The sequence below is a fragment of the Chaetura pelagica genome, unplaced genomic scaffold (genome assembly GCF_000747805.2).
Source record: "Chaetura pelagica isolate M959 unplaced genomic scaffold, ChaPel_1.0 scaffold13, whole genome shotgun sequence".
Lineage (NCBI taxonomy): Eukaryota > Metazoa > Chordata > Aves > Apodiformes > Apodidae > Chaetura > Chaetura pelagica.
The window spans coordinates 251,228-270,994 of NW_009954543.1; the positions used below are offsets into that span (position 1 = coordinate 251,228).

General features: G+C 38.4%; 1 protein-coding gene across 1 annotated transcript in view; it reads left to right on the top strand.

The window, feature by feature from the left end:
* BRE (brain and reproductive organ-expressed (TNFRSF1A modulator)) overlaps positions 1 to 19,767 on the top strand; it is a 170,871-nt gene that overhangs the window by 136,397 nt on the left and 14,707 nt on the right. The window contains exon 10 of the mRNA XM_010004931.1: positions 11,409 to 11,562. Coding sequence (XP_010003233.1) covers positions 11,409 to 11,562 — 154 coding nt within the window. The remainder of the gene's footprint in view (positions 1 to 11,408; positions 11,563 to 19,767) is intronic.

Below are 19,767 nucleotides of genomic sequence, written 5' to 3' on the forward strand. Positions count from 1 at the left end.
TTCAGTTTTGGTCCCCGCTCTATAGAAAGGATGTGGACAGGCTGGAGAGGGTCCAGAGAAGGGCCACAAGGATCATCAGAGGACTGGAGGACCTGCCATATGAGGAGTCGCTGAGGTAGCTGTGTTTGTTCAGCCTTGAGAAAAGAAGGCTTTAGGGAGGCCTTATTACCATGTTCCAGTACTTAAAGGGTGGCTTCCAAGAAGATGGAGACTCCTTATTTACAAGGAGTCACATGGAAAAGACAAGGGGTAATGGGCACAAGTTGCTCCTGGGGAGATTCTAGTTGGACACAAGAGGTAAATTTTTTACCATGAGGACAATCAAACATTGGAATAGTCTCCCAAGGGAAGTGGTAGATTCCCCCACATTGGACAGTTTTAAATCTCAGCTTGACAGGGTGCTGAGCCATCTGATATAAACTATAGTGTTACCTAAAAAGGTGATCCTTGAGGTCCCTTCCAACCTAGCATTCTGTGATTCTATGAAGTATTTGATGATGCCCTTACATGGGTGGACTGGTAAAACATTTTTAAATGTTACTTTGCTGTGGATGCTACCTTTTTAATTTCTGAGAAACATACATATTTGCCATACCTTTAAAACTGTAGTATATGGCTGCAAATATTAATTGATGTTCCTCCAAATGGGCTGAAAGGTTTTGTAATGACTTCATATAAAACTCTGCTTTTCAGAAGAGTGAACTATTGCTTTTTCTTATCTAATAGATAATAGATCTAGAGCACTGCTACTGTGTGCTGAAGTATATGGCAGATAACTAATAAATTCTAAGAAAAGATGCCTGAGATAGGGAAGTGATACAATCCTATTTTATCCACCCAGTTTTTTAAAACAAGTGACTAGGTTACAGTGTCATGAATAGAGCTGAGGCTTTAGTACTAGTCATGGTGCTTTTTCTTCATACCCTATGTCTATGTTTGTGTCTGCACGTTTTGGCATCATCTCACATGGCATTCACAGGTAGTTTTTGTGTAAGGTGAGAACTACATTAAAGTTGTGAGATACAGTGAGTTGAAAATTGCTCATAATAGCACGTAGAAAGGAAATACTTTGTTTTCAACCTAGAAGGGAGATGGTGAGCATGGGTTTAACAGGGATCAGCCCTAGAGTTCAGTATCAGGCAATGCTTTCAGAAGAAAAATGGACCATGAACACCATGTTACTAGAGATAGGAAATTTCCAAAAATAAGAGCTGCATCCAGGAAAGAAAGATTTTCAGAATCCTTTTTTCCTATCTCCTTCGGCCTTCTCCATGATGACAGTTACTTTGTCATCAAAGTAAGCTTTGGCTGAGAATCCATATGTAACACTAGAACACAAAGGCTCCATGCCTTTTATCAAGTAGATAACTGTAATTTACTTTTGAATGATGATAAGTACACCTTAATTTAGAGGTGGAACTGATCACAAAGATACTTAAATGTCTAAATGAGGGAAGGAGGGGTTGCTTAAATTGCTTCTTTGTCTCCTTTGTGATCAGTTCCCCTGCCCCATTCAGCAGCAGTCCCACATTTTCCATAGTCCTCCTCTTGCTGTTGCTGTTCCTGTAGCAGCCCATTGTGTTGTCCTTAACTCCCCTTGTCAGGTTCAACTTGAGGTGAACTTTGAAAATCCGAAATGGATCCTTGCATGCTCAAAGAGTGTCCACATCTCATGTGCTTTCTTTTTGGTTTTGAGTTTTGTCAGGAGATTCTTGCTCATCCATGCAGGCCTCTGGCTTGATTTTCAGCTCCTTAGGATGAACCATTCTTGAGCTTGGACCCCTCTTTTTTCCAGGACCGTTATCCTGTAGGATTCTTCTGTGGGAGGAGCAAGATCCCTGAATGCCCCAAAGGTGGCTCCTTGAAGCTTAGAGTTGTGATCCTGCTGTTTATATTGCCTCATTCTCAAATGGAGTATTCACAAGAAAGCACCAAAAATTACTAGTAGTCTAGAAAGCATGGTTTAAAAGACTGTGTTTCACAAACTAGTTCTTTAGATCATTATAGGACACTAGAGTGATAAGCCTTGAGAACTGTGAAAGCTGGCATCAAGGGCAAAAGTGATAAATTGTACCATTCAGGAGTAGGAAGAAGCAATGGGCCTGTATTGCGGTAGAGTGGGTTTAATTTTAGTTTTAAGAAAATCTGGAATGACTTAGTTGTATGGTTAGGTTGGGCAGGATTACACTGTTGTGACTTGAAAGCTGTAAGCCAGCGTGGATCAGAGCTTGAAAGAACAAGATAGCATGTGTCAGCAAGGGGTCTTTTTGTGTCAGCAAGAGTTCCTCTGACCTGCAGGATAATGTCACACTGATCATAGCTGAGAATTAAATTAAACACTTTCCTTTCAAATCCCAGGCAGTGTTTAAAACAAGAAAAAGAACTTATTTACAAGCTTCATAAGTTTAATAAATTATCAGTGAGAGAAGCTCGTGGTTTTGCACAGCTGCTCTTCAGGTGAAAACATACTTGAGAGGTCTTCCTGCCTTGCTGGAAAGTAATGTAGAACTTTTCAGCGTTTAGCAATGCATCTGAACTGGGAAAGCAGGAGGAAAAGATTTTGCCTTTTCTCCACCAATAACATATGATGGTCACCAGCCTGTGCCAAGAAAGGGCACGGCTTGGCTTTTATGCCTATCACAACTGTAACTGTGTTTAAAGTGTAAGCTTCAAGCAATTCAGATGGAGAAGAGGCAGCTTTTAGTAGCTTCAATCTCATCAGCACTTAGAGAAGTTACTATAGAAACTGTTACAGCAGAAACAATAAAAGGAAACAAAAACGGAAGGGGGAGGGAATTAAGATCTTAGAGAATTTGGAGTAAAAATAAAGTGAAATACATGTCATAAGCTGAAGTTAGTGAGGTAAGAAAAAAAAAGGCTTTCTTCTAATTAAGATAATCATGGTTACAGAAACTAGAGAAAGAAAAGACCCATGAGGCCATTATGCTGTTTCTTTGGGCTCAATATAGAACCGGCCTTACGAGGAGAGGCTGAGGGAGCTGGAGGAGAGGCTGTTCAGCCTGGAGAAGAGGAGGCTGAAGGGAGACCTCATTGCCCTCTACAACTACCTGAGAGGAGGTTGTGGTGAGGTGTGTGTTGGCCTCTTCTCCCTAGTGACCAGTGGTAGGACAAGAGGAAATGGGGTCAAGTTGCACCACTGGTTCAGGCTGGATATTAGAAAAAATTTCTTCACAGAAAGAGTGGTGAGGCATTGGAACAGGCTGCCCAGGGAGGTGGTGGAGGCAGTGTCCCTGGAGGTGTTAAAAAAATGGGTAGATGTGGTGTTTCATAAGATGGTTTAGTGGTTAGGGGTTGTAGGATGGATGGTTGGTCTTGATGATCTTGAAGGTCTTTTCTAACCTTGATGATTCTATGATTCTGTGATTCCATGGGATAGCTTAGGAGGTAGTCCAGTCTTGCTGTAGAAGTCCAAAACAATATGACATAGTTGAAGTGGGTGATGACATCCAAAACAATAAGACATTTTAAAGCTGTTTTGGGGTTATATTACATCACTTTTTCATGGGTTTTGGCTGCATAGCTGGAAATTGCTTGATGAATATCTTGATTTGATCTGTTACTTAGTTCCTCTGTAAGACTAAACAAAGAATTAGAGACTGTCTGCAGCACATGACTGTAACTTAAGCTATTTAAACTATTTTTGTCACATGTTTTTTAAATGCTGGTTTTGTGTAAAGGATGGAGTATTTAAAAAGAGAGATACAGGTTATAATAAAGACATGGGATATTTTTACTACTGTATCATCTGACTACACTGAAAGAAAATCAAAACAATACTAATCAAAAATCTAGTTGCCATTGGTGCCCACACTATATTCTAGTTCCCATTATCAGTGGAATGAGAACCACAAGATGGGTACAACAGTGTCATACAGGCCTCTTCAAAAAAAAACGGGTTACAGTTTATATTTTAAAATAAATAAATAAACCAAATAACAATAAACAACAAACAAACAAAAAACCCCAAGCAACTAGCAAGCCAAAACAAAGAGAACTAAGTGATAAATTTATTCTAGTCTCATTGAAGTATCCACAGGTACACAGATCTACTCTCTGTAATGTATTGGAATAGTTTAATTCCTCACAGTTTATTGTTTCCAGTCTTCAGAAATATTTCAGGGCTGTCTAAGAGGACTGGAATTAAAGGTAGCCACTTCTGTGTCTGAGACTTTGAAGTTGGCCATTTCCATAGATGTGATGTTGTCAGAAGACACATTAGGGAAAGGGACATAATATTGGTGCTAAAATTTTGAAAAAAAGAACCAATTCTTATTTCAAATTGAGCATGGACTGACAATAACAGGAAGTTATTTGTGTTCAATTAAAAAAAAAAAAAAGGAAAAAATAAGGAAAATTAGACTCATTCAGGCACTCATGAATGTCCTGATGAACATTGCTGAAGTTACTGTGAAGTGGGCATTTGTCAGCACTTTCAGTAATGTGTTCAACCTGTACTAAAGAAAAGGTTCCTCAGCATTTTCCTCCTTTCTTATCCCAGCTATATTCATCCTAAAGACCTTCTAATAACCTTATCTTCTAAACATCCCACTGGTCTCCCTTACCGTTCTTGAATTTTATACTTTCTGATAAACGTCAAGATGATCTTACGTTGTTTAGAATCAGTCATTATACAAACGCAGTTCAGAGCTGGCTCCTTAGTGAGTTCTGTTGCCAGACCCATTTTCCAAATTCACAAGGAACTGTGAATTTCGTATATCCATGTAAATTGTCATAGTCCCAAGCATTGCTATTTTTCCATTATAATAATCAGATTTCAATGTTTATCTTCAGTTGTTTAATATTGTACATTGAGTTGATGTATAGCTCATGCAGTTAAGAAAAAAAACCCACCTTTTTTTGTACTATTTAGTTGTATTTTCATACTATTTATTTGGAAGTGTTTTGTATATAAGTAATTTTACTCATTTACTGTACATGTGTTCACTTTGCTGATGGGGTGGATATTTCCTATAGCAAGGGCAGACTTAGTTTTTTCAAAAAGAGCTGTGATTACCAACACACCCAAAGTGCCATAAAGTGTCTCAGCTAAAATTCCATTAACAGCTTTTCATTTCACATTTGAAATTTTGAAATGTTGATTTCGAAATAGCATTTTCCTGCAAGTAGCCAGTTTTCTCCAGAAAGGATGTTAGCCCTAATAAAAATTAACAAATTCAATTTCCTGTGACACTTCTCTGTTAACCTGAGGTCCCACTCTAATGCCATTGGTATGTTATTTGTCATCCTTGCTCTCTCATTCTTGCAAGACTATGTCATCACACACCAAAGCAGGATAGCTGTGGCATTTTGTAATTCTCTGCGTGTTTTGAGCCAAATTCACCCTTTCATTTTTTGCCAGTACAATGTAGGCTAAAGGCCTTCAGCACAGAAGAGGCAAGGAAAGATTCACCATGCAAAATAGCCTAAAATCCTGCCCTACAGAAATTTGTGCTTGCCACTACAGTCCCCAGGATGCTTGTGGCTGAAACTATTCAAGTATCACAGGAGGTTCAGAGAGCAATACGATTCCTGAAAGGCCTTCTGTACTGGAATTTCTGTGTTCAAGGCACTTTTCAGTCTGAGGCAGTGCATTCAAATAATCAAGTTGTTTTTCCCAGCAGCATGAGCTCAGTTGCAAGTAAAGGCAGCAAGAATGTGAAATTCAGTGATCCAAAAAAAAACAAGCAAAAAAATTATGAATATATACTAATAAGAGACAGTTCTGGAGCCTGGAATGTGTGTTTCCTGTTTCCATTACTTACTACATGAGAAGTACTTGAGTGCAGAGGCAGTCTCTGGCCAAAAGTCAGATTATAAGGAGTGAGTCAGGGGATTTCGGGAAGAGAACAGATAGTATCAGGCTGATTGTTCAGTGTTCTCTGGAGGTTTGAGATTAGCACATCTTTCCTGTACCCTTCTTGTTTTTCTGGTGACATAATTGAAACAAAACTTTTCACATATCCAGTAATCATTGATTCTGAAATACCTACTACAGCAGCCAATGTTGGAAGGAGTCATGTTTGACTATATGAAGTAGTACATACTATTTACATCTCAGAAAAATTGCGTTCCATGGGCTGGTGCTTGGCACTAGTAGACAAACTGACTGTCCTTTCCTTGTTCCTTCCTTCCCTGTCTGGAATCCCTAAATAGCCTCTTGACTCATGGAGGTGCTATGAAACAATATTTTAAAATATTTTACATAGCTATTATATCTTACGGTGATTAGAATGATCACACTGAAAAACTTAGCAGAAATGAATAGATATTTAATCAGACCAAGGCTTCAGTGTTGTGCAGTAAATTCTGCAGTGTTGTGCACAGGGCTGGAGTCTGCCAAACAGGGCAAACCAGAACAGGATCTCCTTTGGCCAGCTCTGTCCAGCCTGGGAACTGAACTGGAAAGAATAGTGTGTTATCTTGTGTTTGAAGGCTGCTCCATACAGCAAGTAGAGATTCAGTTAAGGTTGTGCAGACAAGGAAATCTTGTAGAAGTGGAAATCTTAGCAGTGAAATCTCCAGATCAGCCAGTGTTTGAATGCAAAACAAATTACAGGTGCAACAAACTGCCACATTTTCAAGCATCCAGAATGTTTAAAAAATAACCAGTATCATCCAATCATTCAAACAATGCCTAACATCCAGTGAGTAAATAGTGAGTTCTGTGAAGTTACCTAGATATATCTAGTGTCTTGCAAAGGATTAATAAACCTTTTCTCTAGAACAGGGAAACAGTATAAGGAAAAGTTCCTAAATATTGTCACCTAAGTGCCCTGAAATATTTATTTGGTCAGCATGCATTTCAGGCGTGGTTTCATTTTTCCTTTTCTTCTCTCCAGTACTTAAAGGCAAGGTAAACCTGTCTTTTTCTTCTGAGCATTTTTCCTTCAAAAACCCCGTAGCAGCATTGGGATGTGCTTTTGCCAAGACATCCCTTCCTCGTTTCATAACCTGTTTAAAAAGCTATAAAATGAGATGGTATGGGTATTATTTTAGTTAATAAGACTGTTGAAAGCAACTCTGTAGTTGTTGACATAACCTTAACAAACTAGGTAACCTGTTCCAGATCTCTGTGTGGTTGTTCTTTAAGAAAATGAACACTTAAGCTTTACTGATTCATTGCACAGTTTTATAGTTATTAATGAATTGGGATTTTGGCTTTAAGATAACTCTGTTTTGAATAGATGTAAGCAGTAAATGCTAACTAAGTCAAAAGAAGCAAATTTGTGTGTTACTGCTCGATAGTTTCGTATGTTTCAAGAAGAGAGCAACTTCAACTATTTATAAACTGTAATTAAGTTTCTTTATAACATGACTCATGCTTAACAAGCAAGGCCTTTTTCTTTTGCTTTCTTATGAACTGTGTGGGAAAATTAGGGTTTGATCACCAAAGAATTTACTCAATGCTTAATTACCCAAAACAGCCCTCTGAGTTCTGCTCATGTAGAGCTTTAATAAAGACATGATTTTTCCTGAATTATGGCTTTCTAAAACTTGACTTTTAAAAAGTGATGTGTAAATTGTAACATAGAAGTAAGCAGTGTTTTACTATGGAATTGGCTGCTTTCTCCAGTCTGCTGCTTTGAGCTCTGCATGTATTTGGAGTGTGATGCTTAGGAAAGCCAAAGTAAGAAATCATCAGGATTAAATTACTTTGAGTATGGAACTGAATTAGAAAACTTTACTTTCCTGAATGAGCTAATTGTTTAAATTTTCCAAAGGAAATGTTTCTATTTCTGTTAGAGAAGGGATAAATGGGACTTCCTCTGACATAATTTTAATTTTAAATCTGGGTTTGACAGCAAGATTTTTACCTTTATAACCAAATATTACCGCTGAACTGCATGACTTGTAGAAGCTTGCTAGTTGAAGTGACTCACTTACGTAGATTAAAGTTATTTTTAGGGAGTAATTTGCACTGTTTAGAGGAGAAGAAAAAAAGGGAGAGAGAGCTCTTCTAAGAGCTATATCCCTCATTATAGTTTACAGAGCTCGTGAACCCAGCATCCAAGCAAAGGATGACTAAGCAAGGGGTCTATTGGTACTTTCAGGAATTTACAGACATGAGTCATCTGCTTATTTTCTGCAGACATATCACCAGGGTACTGTGTGAGTCAGCTGTTATTTGGAAATAGTACTTGTGTTCAGCATGAATATGTTTTTTGTAGTTCTTAGGTAACTAGCATGCCAAACCAAAGTGTGCTTTTGTAGTTTGCCTAGTTCAGGTGTTGTTTTACAAAGCGGCACACTGGTTTTTACCATGGTGCTTTTTTCATAATAAAGTGTAAATGTTTTCTGGGATGTAATTATGATAACACTTAACTTTGTCACCTTACATATTGCATGAAGACAGGTCTCATTTTGTATTGATGCACAGATTGAGAGTCAGGTTCCCTCTACAACCATGTAAAAAGAAAAGGTTTCTGTATCAACCTGCGCAACTATGAGCAGGATTTGACCTTTTATCTTTAAAACACCTTGCTAGCATTGATTACCAATGGTATTTGCTTATTTTTTACATGCAATAAAACTCTTCACCCCAAATACAAGTATTCTGTGTGCTCACAGTTGTCAGTGGATGGGCATCCACTGTGATGCAGGTGATTTCTTGCTTCCCTTTCTACTGCTGAAATAATAGCTGGCTACCTTGAGATACGTATAGCACTTCACAAGTCAAGCCTATTTCCTGTTTACTGGTCTTTTAGGTGTGGTTGTGTTCCAGAATTAGGGACAGGTTTTTTTACTTGGTCCATACTCATCTCACACCTTGTATTAAGGAAACACTTAGGTTAGAAAAAAGGGAGTTTGACCATTGTAGGTGAAGGGTAGCGTTAGAAATCAAAGGCAGGTCAAATTTTTCACTACCACTTGCAGTATAATGTAAGTAATTCTTGAAAATTCCTGTACAGGTTTTGGTTAATAAAAGAAGATGTTTTCTGTTATATTTTGGTGCTTACCAGTGTTGGAAAAAAAAATTATAAAATAAAGGTTTTTTGTGGTGAATGGAAGCATCTCTGTAGTGATAGCAATGTCTTGATTATCCACTTAAACAGCATTTCTAGTACTAGGTATTTTCTCTTAAGTGCAAACCTTTAGTTTTAGGTAACAGGAAGAAAACTGTTGCTGCTTGCCCCTGGTATGTACACAAAGGATTTCAAAGAAAAGTTAATGAAAGTCAGAAATTCTCAAGTAAACAGTTAGATACAAGGATCGAACTATTACTTGAGTATTTTGGTACAGTTTGCTATTCCTTTCACACAGTGATAAAATACACAAAGGCACAGAGTGCCTTTCCTTTAACGGGTTAGTACTTAACAAGGAAATATATGTACTAGAGGAACAGAGTTTAAGCACTCAGAGCTGCAGTAGTATATTATAACAACAAAATGGGGAGCCTGTCCCCTTGCTTCATAGTCTTTTCCATGGTGAAGCCCTTGAGAGGCTGCAGCACACACATACCATCTGCAAGGGGAGGAGACAGCTTGCTTGCTGATAAATGGCCTCGATACACCATTGTTTATCAGGGTTGTTATTTAATAATCATGTTATAAAGAGGAATTTGACAGAGCAATCTTTGAGTCTAACCCGTGTTATAGCAGAGATCTGCCCTCAAATTAGCAGTACTCTGCCCATGTCATTACTCCTTAAATATCTGCTGGAAGCTGCTGTGTGAGCTGAGTCACCAGGACTCTGGGAGTTATCACGTGTAGCTCAGACACTACATTTGCTCATGAACTGAGCAAACACTGTCATCCATGGAGGTTTGTTGTATTTTGTTGTATTCCAGATGGAATATCACACTCAGTTTTGTATACTTCATGGCTACAAACAATTTTACTTCTGGAGCTTGGAGGGTAATTTAGGGGGAAAGGAGCTACGGTTTGGCTGGTGCTCAAGTCTTCAGACATGATAGCGAAAACTGCAAAGTGAAGGGACTAGAAGGATGATAGCATGGGATTTAGAAAAATAAAACCTATCTATCTTACAGTGATAGTTCAGTCTGTGAGCAGATATTTCAAAGGAGGTGCTGGAATCACTGTTCCACGAAGCATTTAAAAGTAGAAAACAATGCATAACCAAGTGTACTGGAGGGGAGATCCAGTTCCACCTAAGAATGGGTGGAGTCCTATAATGTGCCTTCTTTCTTCAAATTCTGCTTATACTGATTTTGCTACCTGCTTTGATTCCTGCTTCAGCTATGACAACCTGTTAACTGAGGAGTCTTCCCTTCTCCTTAAAAAGGATTATGAAATGTCAGAGAGTAGTAAGAATCCAGGGTTATATGAATGATTTATAACCTTACTAATTTACTTCACTCGTTTCTACAGCCGTAGGAAAAATTCTTAAAGATTTACAGGGAGTTACTGTTCCATTGCCATGTTCTTTCCTTGTGCAGAATTAAAGAACTGTGATTTGGAGGATAACAAAAAATATGGTGCAAATGCGTTATAAAAGGAGTGTTGCACCTTTAAAAGAAATGCACATTCTTCTGATCATTTTGGTATTAGACATTTGATGTAAATAACTCAAGTCTGTTGTCATAAGTCAATTTAACTACAGATTTAAGTCTTCTGAAATTAAAAGTAGAACAAGAAAATCTAAACTACAAATCTAGCAATCAAGAAGTTAAGTTAAAAAAACCTTTTCTGACCATATTATTAACTGTTGTAGACTATTTTATTGGTCTGTCAGACTGATCATGAGACAGTGATAAGCAGAGGGAACTAAGAGGTTCTGATTTTTATTTTTAGCAAGATATTTTGTATATTAATGACTTCGCAGTGTGTTTTTGGTTTTGTGGGTGTTTTTTGTCTGACAGATGACAGCAAGTTGAGATCTTTTCCAACTCATGTGACTGAATCTTTCTACATCCTTTATCAAATAATTTAACTACTGTAGGTCTCAGACAGCTGTAAAATGAGGATGATAGTGCTTCTGGTGTCCATGGAAGCACTAAAATGAATTGACTAAAGCAGATAGAGAAATATGGTTTTTGAATGGAAACCATAAGCAGAATGTATTTTGTGAATTTTGGAAAGGGAAAAATTTACTATAAAGGAAAATAGCTCTATTATTTTTTCTATAATAAAACAGTCATGATGTAAATATTGTGATAAACATGGAAATGCACTAGCTAACCAGTTTTAGAATTATGTGCTTTGCAAAAACGGTATGATAAAAACCCATAGTGTCTCATACAGCAGTATGTTGGAATCATTACTTATAAGAAATAGAGAAGTATATTTTAGAAGTAATTGACAATTTCTCCTTTTCTGTCACCTTTAAATCATTAGAACAGAACCATATGTTTCCAGTAAAAGAGGGAAAAAATGCCACGATGTATTTTCTTACTCTTTTTTTTTTTTTTTTTTCTTTTTAATTCTCAGTTGACTTACCCCTCTATTTTCCTCGAGACCAACCAACCCTGACATTTCAGTCTGTCTACCACTTCACTAACAGTGGCCAGCTGTACTCCCAGGCCCAGAAGAATTACCCTTACAGCCCCCGCTGGGATGGCAACGAAATGGCCAAGAGAGCAAAGTAAGTCATACTGCTATTTCCTACTAAGTATTCCAGCTGTTACATGGTCATCTGCTGGTAGAAGTGTCATGGATTTAACTGTACGTTTTCAGCGTTGTAAGAGCTGAACCTGTTTTTGTTCTCATACAGCCTTCCTGTGTGTGAGTGTAGACAGATACTTTATTAACCATGCTTATCATGTTACTGCCAGAGGACTGATCAAAAGAAGACTCTCTGCTAGAAGTTGTACAGGCACAGACTGGTGACAGTCTCTGCTCCAAAGAGTTTCCAGCCTTAAGTAGATGAGATAGCCCCCAGCATGGTAACAGTCAGGCAAGGTAACTCCATGGTTTTATGTGGGTGTTGAGGGGACCCTGAAGGGAAGCATGTGAGATGGAGAGAAGGGAGAAAAACCTGAAAGATACGGAGGAAGGCTGTAATAAAAAAAACATGTAAGAATGGGAGGAGGTTGAGCAAACCACCTATGCAGCGTAGGAGGCAGTCCTGCCAGAACTTGAGAAAGTTCTTAGGTGAACTTAGGTGAAAGTCTGAATTTCCTTTTCTTTTTCATTATTATTTTTTTTTCCCATTTTTTTTCTGTTGGCTAGAAACAGAGAAATCTCAGACTGTTTCCTCTGCAGTTTTTTCTGCAAGTCCTTGTTTCAGGCTGGGGAGACACCACTACAGTCCAAGTATCCCCTTTACTTAAAGATGACAGGGTAGCCTCCTCAGGGTGGTTCTGTTGCAAGGGCAAGCTGCTGTGGGCAGTTATTTGTGTGCCTTTTGTATGCTGGATATTGTCCTTGTCTTCTAATGAAGCCAAACAGATTTTACTTGAATGGAGCAATATGGGCAACAGCCTTGCTGCAGTATTTCAGTTTTGCAAAGTGTAAAAATGTTAGAACAGCAAGAGATTTAAGCAGGCTGATTATCAGTTATTCAGCACGTCAAGGCATCAAACTGCATAAATAACAAGGCATATTGGGGTTGAATGACAATCAGAAGATTACATTAAATTAGCAAAGATGCATAAATAAGAGTCAAATGAAAATAGTTCAAGCTGAGTAAATGAAGTGAGTGACATGGTCATAGACTGATTGTAATTTGGAAATGATGGAAGCAAACAACAATTGACTGAAGCATTTGCAGATTTTATACTAATTTAAATTTTATGCAGAGCATCAAGTAACATTTGCCTTTGTATTTTGATGCATTGTAATATAAATTGTTTTGCTAGTATTTGGTTTTACTCCCATATTGTCTAGGAGAGCCATTTCTTGATCAAATATGCTTGGATTTTTTTGGATTTGTTTCTTTTCTCTAGCAGAATTAGGAGTATTTTGCTAAAAAAAACCAAAAAAAACCCAAAAAACAACAAAAGAAACAATAACTGGAAGCATTAGTGTGTCTTGTTTATGATTGTAGTACAAAATGCAATTCTTTTGCAGCTAGAAGCTTACAAGTACCTATCTGCTGTCTGCTAAGTGCATTCATTTATGAGTTGGTGTATACAAATGGACTTCTCTGCCCTGCACATGAAAACTACAAGTATTATAACAAGTTATTTTTAAAAGCACTAAATGTGTACCCTTGCTATCACGTGTATGTTTTGTGAGGTTATTCACTCTTATGTTTGAGCCTTTGCATTTAAGTTCCACAGTGGGTACATAATGCAAGAACGATGATGAGAAACGGGGGAAGAAGGTCTGCTGCAATGTTTGAAATAACTATCACTGAGCTGCAAAGAGACAGAGAAGCTGCTCAAGTTAGAAGTGCTTTGCTTGCAGGAATAACTAGTGTTTCTTTTAGTTGGTACCATAAATAAACCTGTATCAAGAAAAGTATGATGTTATGATACATGTTAGCATGGTTTAAGAAACATTTTTAGCACAATTGAACACCTACTGAAAATAGTCTCTAAAATATTTGCTAGAGGTTCTTAGAATAGGTTAGTGTGCTTCAACACAACCAAATAATTGTTCATTCTACTTTATGTTTACCATAGCCATATTATCATAGAATCATAGAATCTTAGGGGTTGGAAGGGACCTCGAGAGATCATCTAGTCCAACCCCCCTGCCAGAGCAGGGTCACCTAGAGTACATCACACAGGAACTCATCCAGGTGGGTTTTGAATGTCTCCAGTGAGGGAGACTCCACAACCTCCCTGGGCAGTCTGTTCCAGTGCTCTGTCACTCTTACAGTAAAAAAATTTTTTCGGATATTCACCTTGAACCTCCTATGCTCCAATTTACACCCATTACCCCTTGTCCTATCACTGGTCATCACTGAGAAAAGCCTAACTCCGTCCCCCTGACACTCACCCCTTACATATTTGTAAACATTGATGAGGTCACCCCTCAGTCTCCTTTTCTCCAAGCTAAAGAGACCCAGCTCCCTCAGCCTTTCCTCATAAGGGAGATGTTCCACTCCCCTAATCATCTTCGTAGCTCTGCGCTGGACTCTTTCGAGCAGTTCCCTGTCCTTTTTGAACTGAGGGGCCCAGAACTGGACACAATACTCCAGATGTGGCCTCACCAATGCAGAATAGAGGGGGAGGAGAACCTCTCTTGACCTACTAACCACACCCTTTCTAATGCACCCCAGGATGCCATTGGCCTTCTTGGCCACAAGGGCACATTGCTGGCTCATGGTCATCCTCCTGTCTACCAGGACCCCCAGGTCTCTTTCACCTACACTACTCTCCAGCAGTTCAGCCCCCAACCTGTACTGGGACATGGTGTTGTTCTTCCCCAAATGTAAAACTCTGCACTTCCCCTTGTTGAATTTCATCATGTTTCTCCCCGCCCAATTCTCCAACCTATCTAAGTCTCTCTGAATGGCAGCACAGCCTTCTGGTGTGTCAGCCCCTCCTCCCAGCTTAGTGTCATCAGCAAACTTGCTGAGGGTACATTCTATACCCTCATCCAGGTCGTTGATGAAGATGTTGAACAACACCGGTCCCAGTACCGACCCCTGTGGGACTCCACTAGTCACACACCTCCAACCAGATTCTGCCCCATTGACTATAACTCTCTGACTCCTTCCTTTCAACCAGTTCCTAATCCACCTCACTTCCTGATCACCAAACCCATACCTGATCAACTTTTCTACAAGGATGCTGTGGGAATTATAGGCCAAGTATATAGGAATACATGTAGATTTATAGGAAAGCATTCTAATTAATACATTCATTCAAGCACCATGTCAAAACATCCCAGATAAAATCAGAAAAGGATACATGATTTAGCCTCTAGAAGCAATGTAGCTTCTAGACGCTTCTAGAAACCTCTAGAAGCTCAACTGAATTAAATTTTACCCTGGATAAATCCAGGACAACTTGTTTGTGTTTCTAAATCCTGTCTTCTAGGTTTTGCTTATGTGTAGTCTTTTTCCCTCTAAGGCAAATGGTCTCCCAAGTGCTTGGCATTCTTTGAGAGAAAACAGCTCTGTTTATCTTTCTGGCTGTACTGTTCTAGGGGCCACGGGATCCCACTGCACGTTCTGGTATCTGACCAAATTCTGCATCCTTCTTCTCAGGCAGTTTGAGGGATCAGTTTGCACCATCTTCCTCACTTTAGCTTAAGACACCACCAAGGACAAGCTTTTGCTTGCTCTTGCACCAACTGGCTTATTCACTGTCCAGTCATGTATTGAAGCATGTGTACCACGTTGCTTTACAGGAGGTAGAAGCACCACCAAGTTTGAAGTGCCATCACTCAGAGACTTCCTCATCCTCAATTTTGGCAAGTCCTGCCTCTATTTTCAGCAACGCAACATTTTTGGCTTATTCATGGGCAGAGTTGTCATAAGTTCATGCCACAGGGACTTTGATTCTGTGCCCAGCCTTCTCCCAGGGTTGGCTTTGGGGTGCTTTTTTTTCTTCAAACAGGTGAGCCCATCCAGTGCCTTCATCTCAGGGGCTAAACTTGAAAGTCTTAATATCATTGTTTATCTTTGTGGCTCCCAGCAGAGGCAGACATCTCTTTTGAAGTTAGGACTTAACCCTTTGCTGTAGCCTTGAGACAATCAATAGTAATTACAAGTAGGAGCAAAATTGCTCCCCTAAAATACATACATATAGAAGTAGATTGTATATATTCACACTTAGGCACATATCACCAAAATCTTAAAGGCAAATTCTCTAATTGAACTCTCAGTTTAGTAGAATCTTTTTCACTCAAAGAAAAAAACTGCTTGTGTTCTTGCTAAAGGAGTTGGACCAATTTATTCCTGTCTGGTGCGAAGTCCATCAAGTCAAGTTCCTCTGTGTCGTCTTAAGCAGTTTTAAAATTACCTGGCTCCTCTGAGGGCCACTGACTTGGATTCCTCACTGAGAGATAGCATCTGGTAAGTGAAACTTGCTATTGTCTTAGCCCAGGGATTTCCCTCTGGCTTGATTTAATTCTAAGGGACAAATCAAGTCCTGATTAAATAATGTGATTCTGAATGCCTCAAGATTTCTTGTTTCTCAACTAAACACAAAATTTTAACCTCTTCCTCCAGCTAGAAACAGGGAAACAGAAAAGATTAGCATTTTCTTAAAAGCTTTCCTCTTAATTCATATCTCTGGCTTTGCCTCTCTTAGGTCATTTATTTATATGTCTGTGGCCTCCTGTGTAAGCAGCTTCTCCAAAAGGGTTTGATCCTAAAATACAATAGCAAGCCTAAGAAAATACAGTAAATTATGGAAAGTTAGCAGCCTTGTTTGTGGTGTACGTGTGAAGTAAAACATCTCTGTGTGGTTTCCATGGGAAAGCTCTATTTTTTTGCTTAAATAGGCATTCAAGTGTACATAAATGGAGTCTTTAAAGAACATGCAGACTCTAGGCTTGGGATTTTATGAAGGAATACTGTAAATAAAGCTCGTTTGTTTACACCAATTAAGTTCAGTTCTCAGATGCACTCTGGCCCAATTTCTGTCTGACCCAGTGCTGCTCAGTAGGCTTAGGTTATACTTCAGGGAGAGCAAGTCAGGACTCAGTTTATTCTTTTATCCTACATAAATCCACCTACTCATCATTAAAAATAGCAGGAGGATGGAAAACTGGTATCACAATACAAAGTTGTTCTGAGAGTTCGCATTCTTTTATCTTTCAAGGTGGCTAATAGAACTGGTTTCTGATTAACACTATTGTCTCTGACCATTCACCAGTGTTTGCTGAATGTGATCGAAATTTTGCGTATCTCTCAGAGCTCCGTAAGGGTGAAAGCTTGAAAGCTCTTAAGTGCTCTTAACTCTATACTGGCTATTTTTCTCCTTTAAGGTGAAGTGCAGTTTAAGATTACATGCAGGCACATCTTTATGTGAGTGATGGATGTACCCCAGCATGGCTGCAGCTACAGTTCATGCTCAGCACGAGTGTGCTATGGTTAGAATGTGTCAGGGTTGTGCACTGTGCTGTGGCCTTTTCATCCTCACTGGGACCTTTTCTTTAAATATCATCAGGTTACAAGATGTGTATCATGTCAAGGTGCTAGTTGCTGTTTGGCTGAAATGATTGCTTTAACTTTAATGTTCCCTGGAAAGGAGAGAAAGTGCATCTTTTGGTGCAGTAAAAGGGTATGTTGGAAAAAATGTGACAATTGTTGTGTTGCTGTTTAGACAAACTCAATTATAATACGTTATAGACTTGCTCTTGTATTCAGTAAATTTTGAGTGCCCTAATGATTTATTTCTTCATGTTGACATTGACAGGTTTTACAACTCATCCATTTTTTATTATGACGTCAGAACTCTCTCACATTTTAGGCAGAATATCTCTTACTACACTTCGGGTTCTTTTGAAGTAAAAAGTTTCTCTCTTCCCATGAAACTTTTATTTTCCTTCTGTACTATCTTCAATCTCACTATAAAGTTTACATGTAAACATTGCACCGTTTTATAATCTTCTCTCCATGATAGGTTTAATTAAGGTAATAAATCACTTGCTATTATTTGGGTTGTATTTCAGTATTTTTCCTGCTTATTTGTGAAAGCAGCAAATTGTGTTTTCATGTGTTATGTAATTTTAATGCATATTTGACATCTTTAAAGAGTGGATTTCAAAAAAATGTAGTGAGTTTTATTTACATATCTATGTAAATTTTATTTTTTTTTTTTTAATGTATGTATATGTAAATACATACACAAACCTTTTTTTGTGACTGTCTTTGGCTCTGTTGCACATTACCTTAAACCTAAAAAGAAATTCAGCAAAATGAAAGTAAGGACCAGAAGCAGAGAGCATGGGAACATCATCCTTCCCTAGGCATGTGTATGTGTGTGTTTGAACATTTGCAAGCTCAGAGGATTTTTCCTGAAGAAGCTGAGGGGTAGGTACAAACTAAGGGTTGCGGTGCTGAGCTGTTTTTAACTCTTTGTTTTTTTGATAGTCTCACATCAGAAACTGCACCAAAGTGATTTCTTGCCTGAAATCAAGTCAGGCTGCCATTCGGTTGCTGCCCATGGGCTGTTGTTCAGAACAGAAAAGGGTCAATATACTGTGACAGCAATAGCAAGGAGGGATGTGGTGACCCAGCTGTTCAAAGCTTACAAAGAAGTGAATTTGATTTTGTAGACCATTACAGCAAAACTCTTACTTTCTGTGGGAGTGTCAGCTGATCAGAATTATATGTGAAAAGTAAAAAGGCAAATGGAAAAAATTATGTTTGGTTAAAACACTTAATAATTGCATTTGTCCTTGTAGCATGTGCTGCAGTTGATTTACGAGCAAACCTTAAAAACAAGATTAGTTTGATTGTAAGATATAATAGGCAAAGTAGATACAGCTTTTAATTAGAATTTCCCCAGGATATTATTTTATTTTTACCTTGTTCCTCTAAATACACTAGAGAGTACATTGCATAGAAATGCTAGTTGGGCTTCTTGAGTCATCTTTTCCATGTACTTTTCTTTAAATGTCTTCTTGGATAATTAAGTCCGACTTTAAAGTTATGGTATGTTAGTTTCTGACAGGTGCCTGCCAGGGATCCTCAGTGCTGTCATGCATTATGTGGATTTCAGCCAAGACAGAAAGGCTGGGGCATTTGTTTCTGGTCACTTCTCATTAAAGCTTTGACTGTGGAAAAAGAAAAACAACTATTTACAGATTAATAGTATAGGTGCTTAGGAAGTGCATGGCAATAAAATGTTAGGCAACTAATTTTTCTGTGTTTTTATATAGACATGTCTGTGTGTTTCAATATTAGTAAATACTCTTTCTGAAAAAAAAAAAAAGGGTTCTCTCATATATTGACAAAAGAAATGCACAGAAGAGATTGGAGGAGTTGGCCTGGGAGAAGTGGAATATAATCGTACTTTGCTGGAAGACAACTGCTTTGTGGGAATTAAAAGCTAGAATTTAACGTAGGTGGTTCTTAGTGAACCAGAGTTAGGTGTTGTTCTAGAAATACTATGATGAACTTTGTGATTTGGTTTCATTAGAGAGCTCTATTATACATTTATCTAAGCTGCTAAATCTATATTAAAACTGAGATGCACAAAAATATCCTCCCTCGCTGGAGAGAAAAAGGTAGAGAGAAATATGCAGTTTTGGAAGGGGCTGAGGTTTAATAGCCCAGATAAGTACTGTTACTTGGTCAATTACAAAATAAACGGCTAAGTAAAAATAGGAGGTGAGCTCCATGGTCTTCTCTTTCAGGCAAGATTTGTAATTGATCAATTAAACACAAAGAATGGCCATACTAGGGCAAACTTAACGTTCATTTAGCCCAGTGTCGTGTCTCTAGCAATAGGCAGCTTCCAAAGCCTGTGGAAGAGCATGGCAGAGCATGTAGTCATATTTTCCTGGCATGTTCTGTCACCTTCGAGGATTTCTATATCCAGAATTGGTACATCCCTGTCTAATAGCCCTACCTAGCTTTTCTTCTGTTTGATTGCTTTTTGAACCCACATTGTAAAATCACAACATTCTGCTGCAAGAGATTGCCCAGGTATGTGTGGCAAGAACAAGCTTTTATGAAGAACATGTATTTAGATGGTGATGTAGTGATGCTGTCTGTTTTACTTTTTATTCTAGTTCTAATAACATCTGATTTGGTTTCCTGTGTGTGACAGACATTTTAGCACTAAGATCTCCTTACTCTGTTTTCAGAGCGTATGTATTTTGTATATGTAAGATTCTTTTTCCTTACGTCTCCCTTTCATGTTTGTCAATAATGGCTTTTCACCTAGTATATTATCTCCCAGTCTCTCAGCACTCTTAAGAACTATCTGCAGTTCCT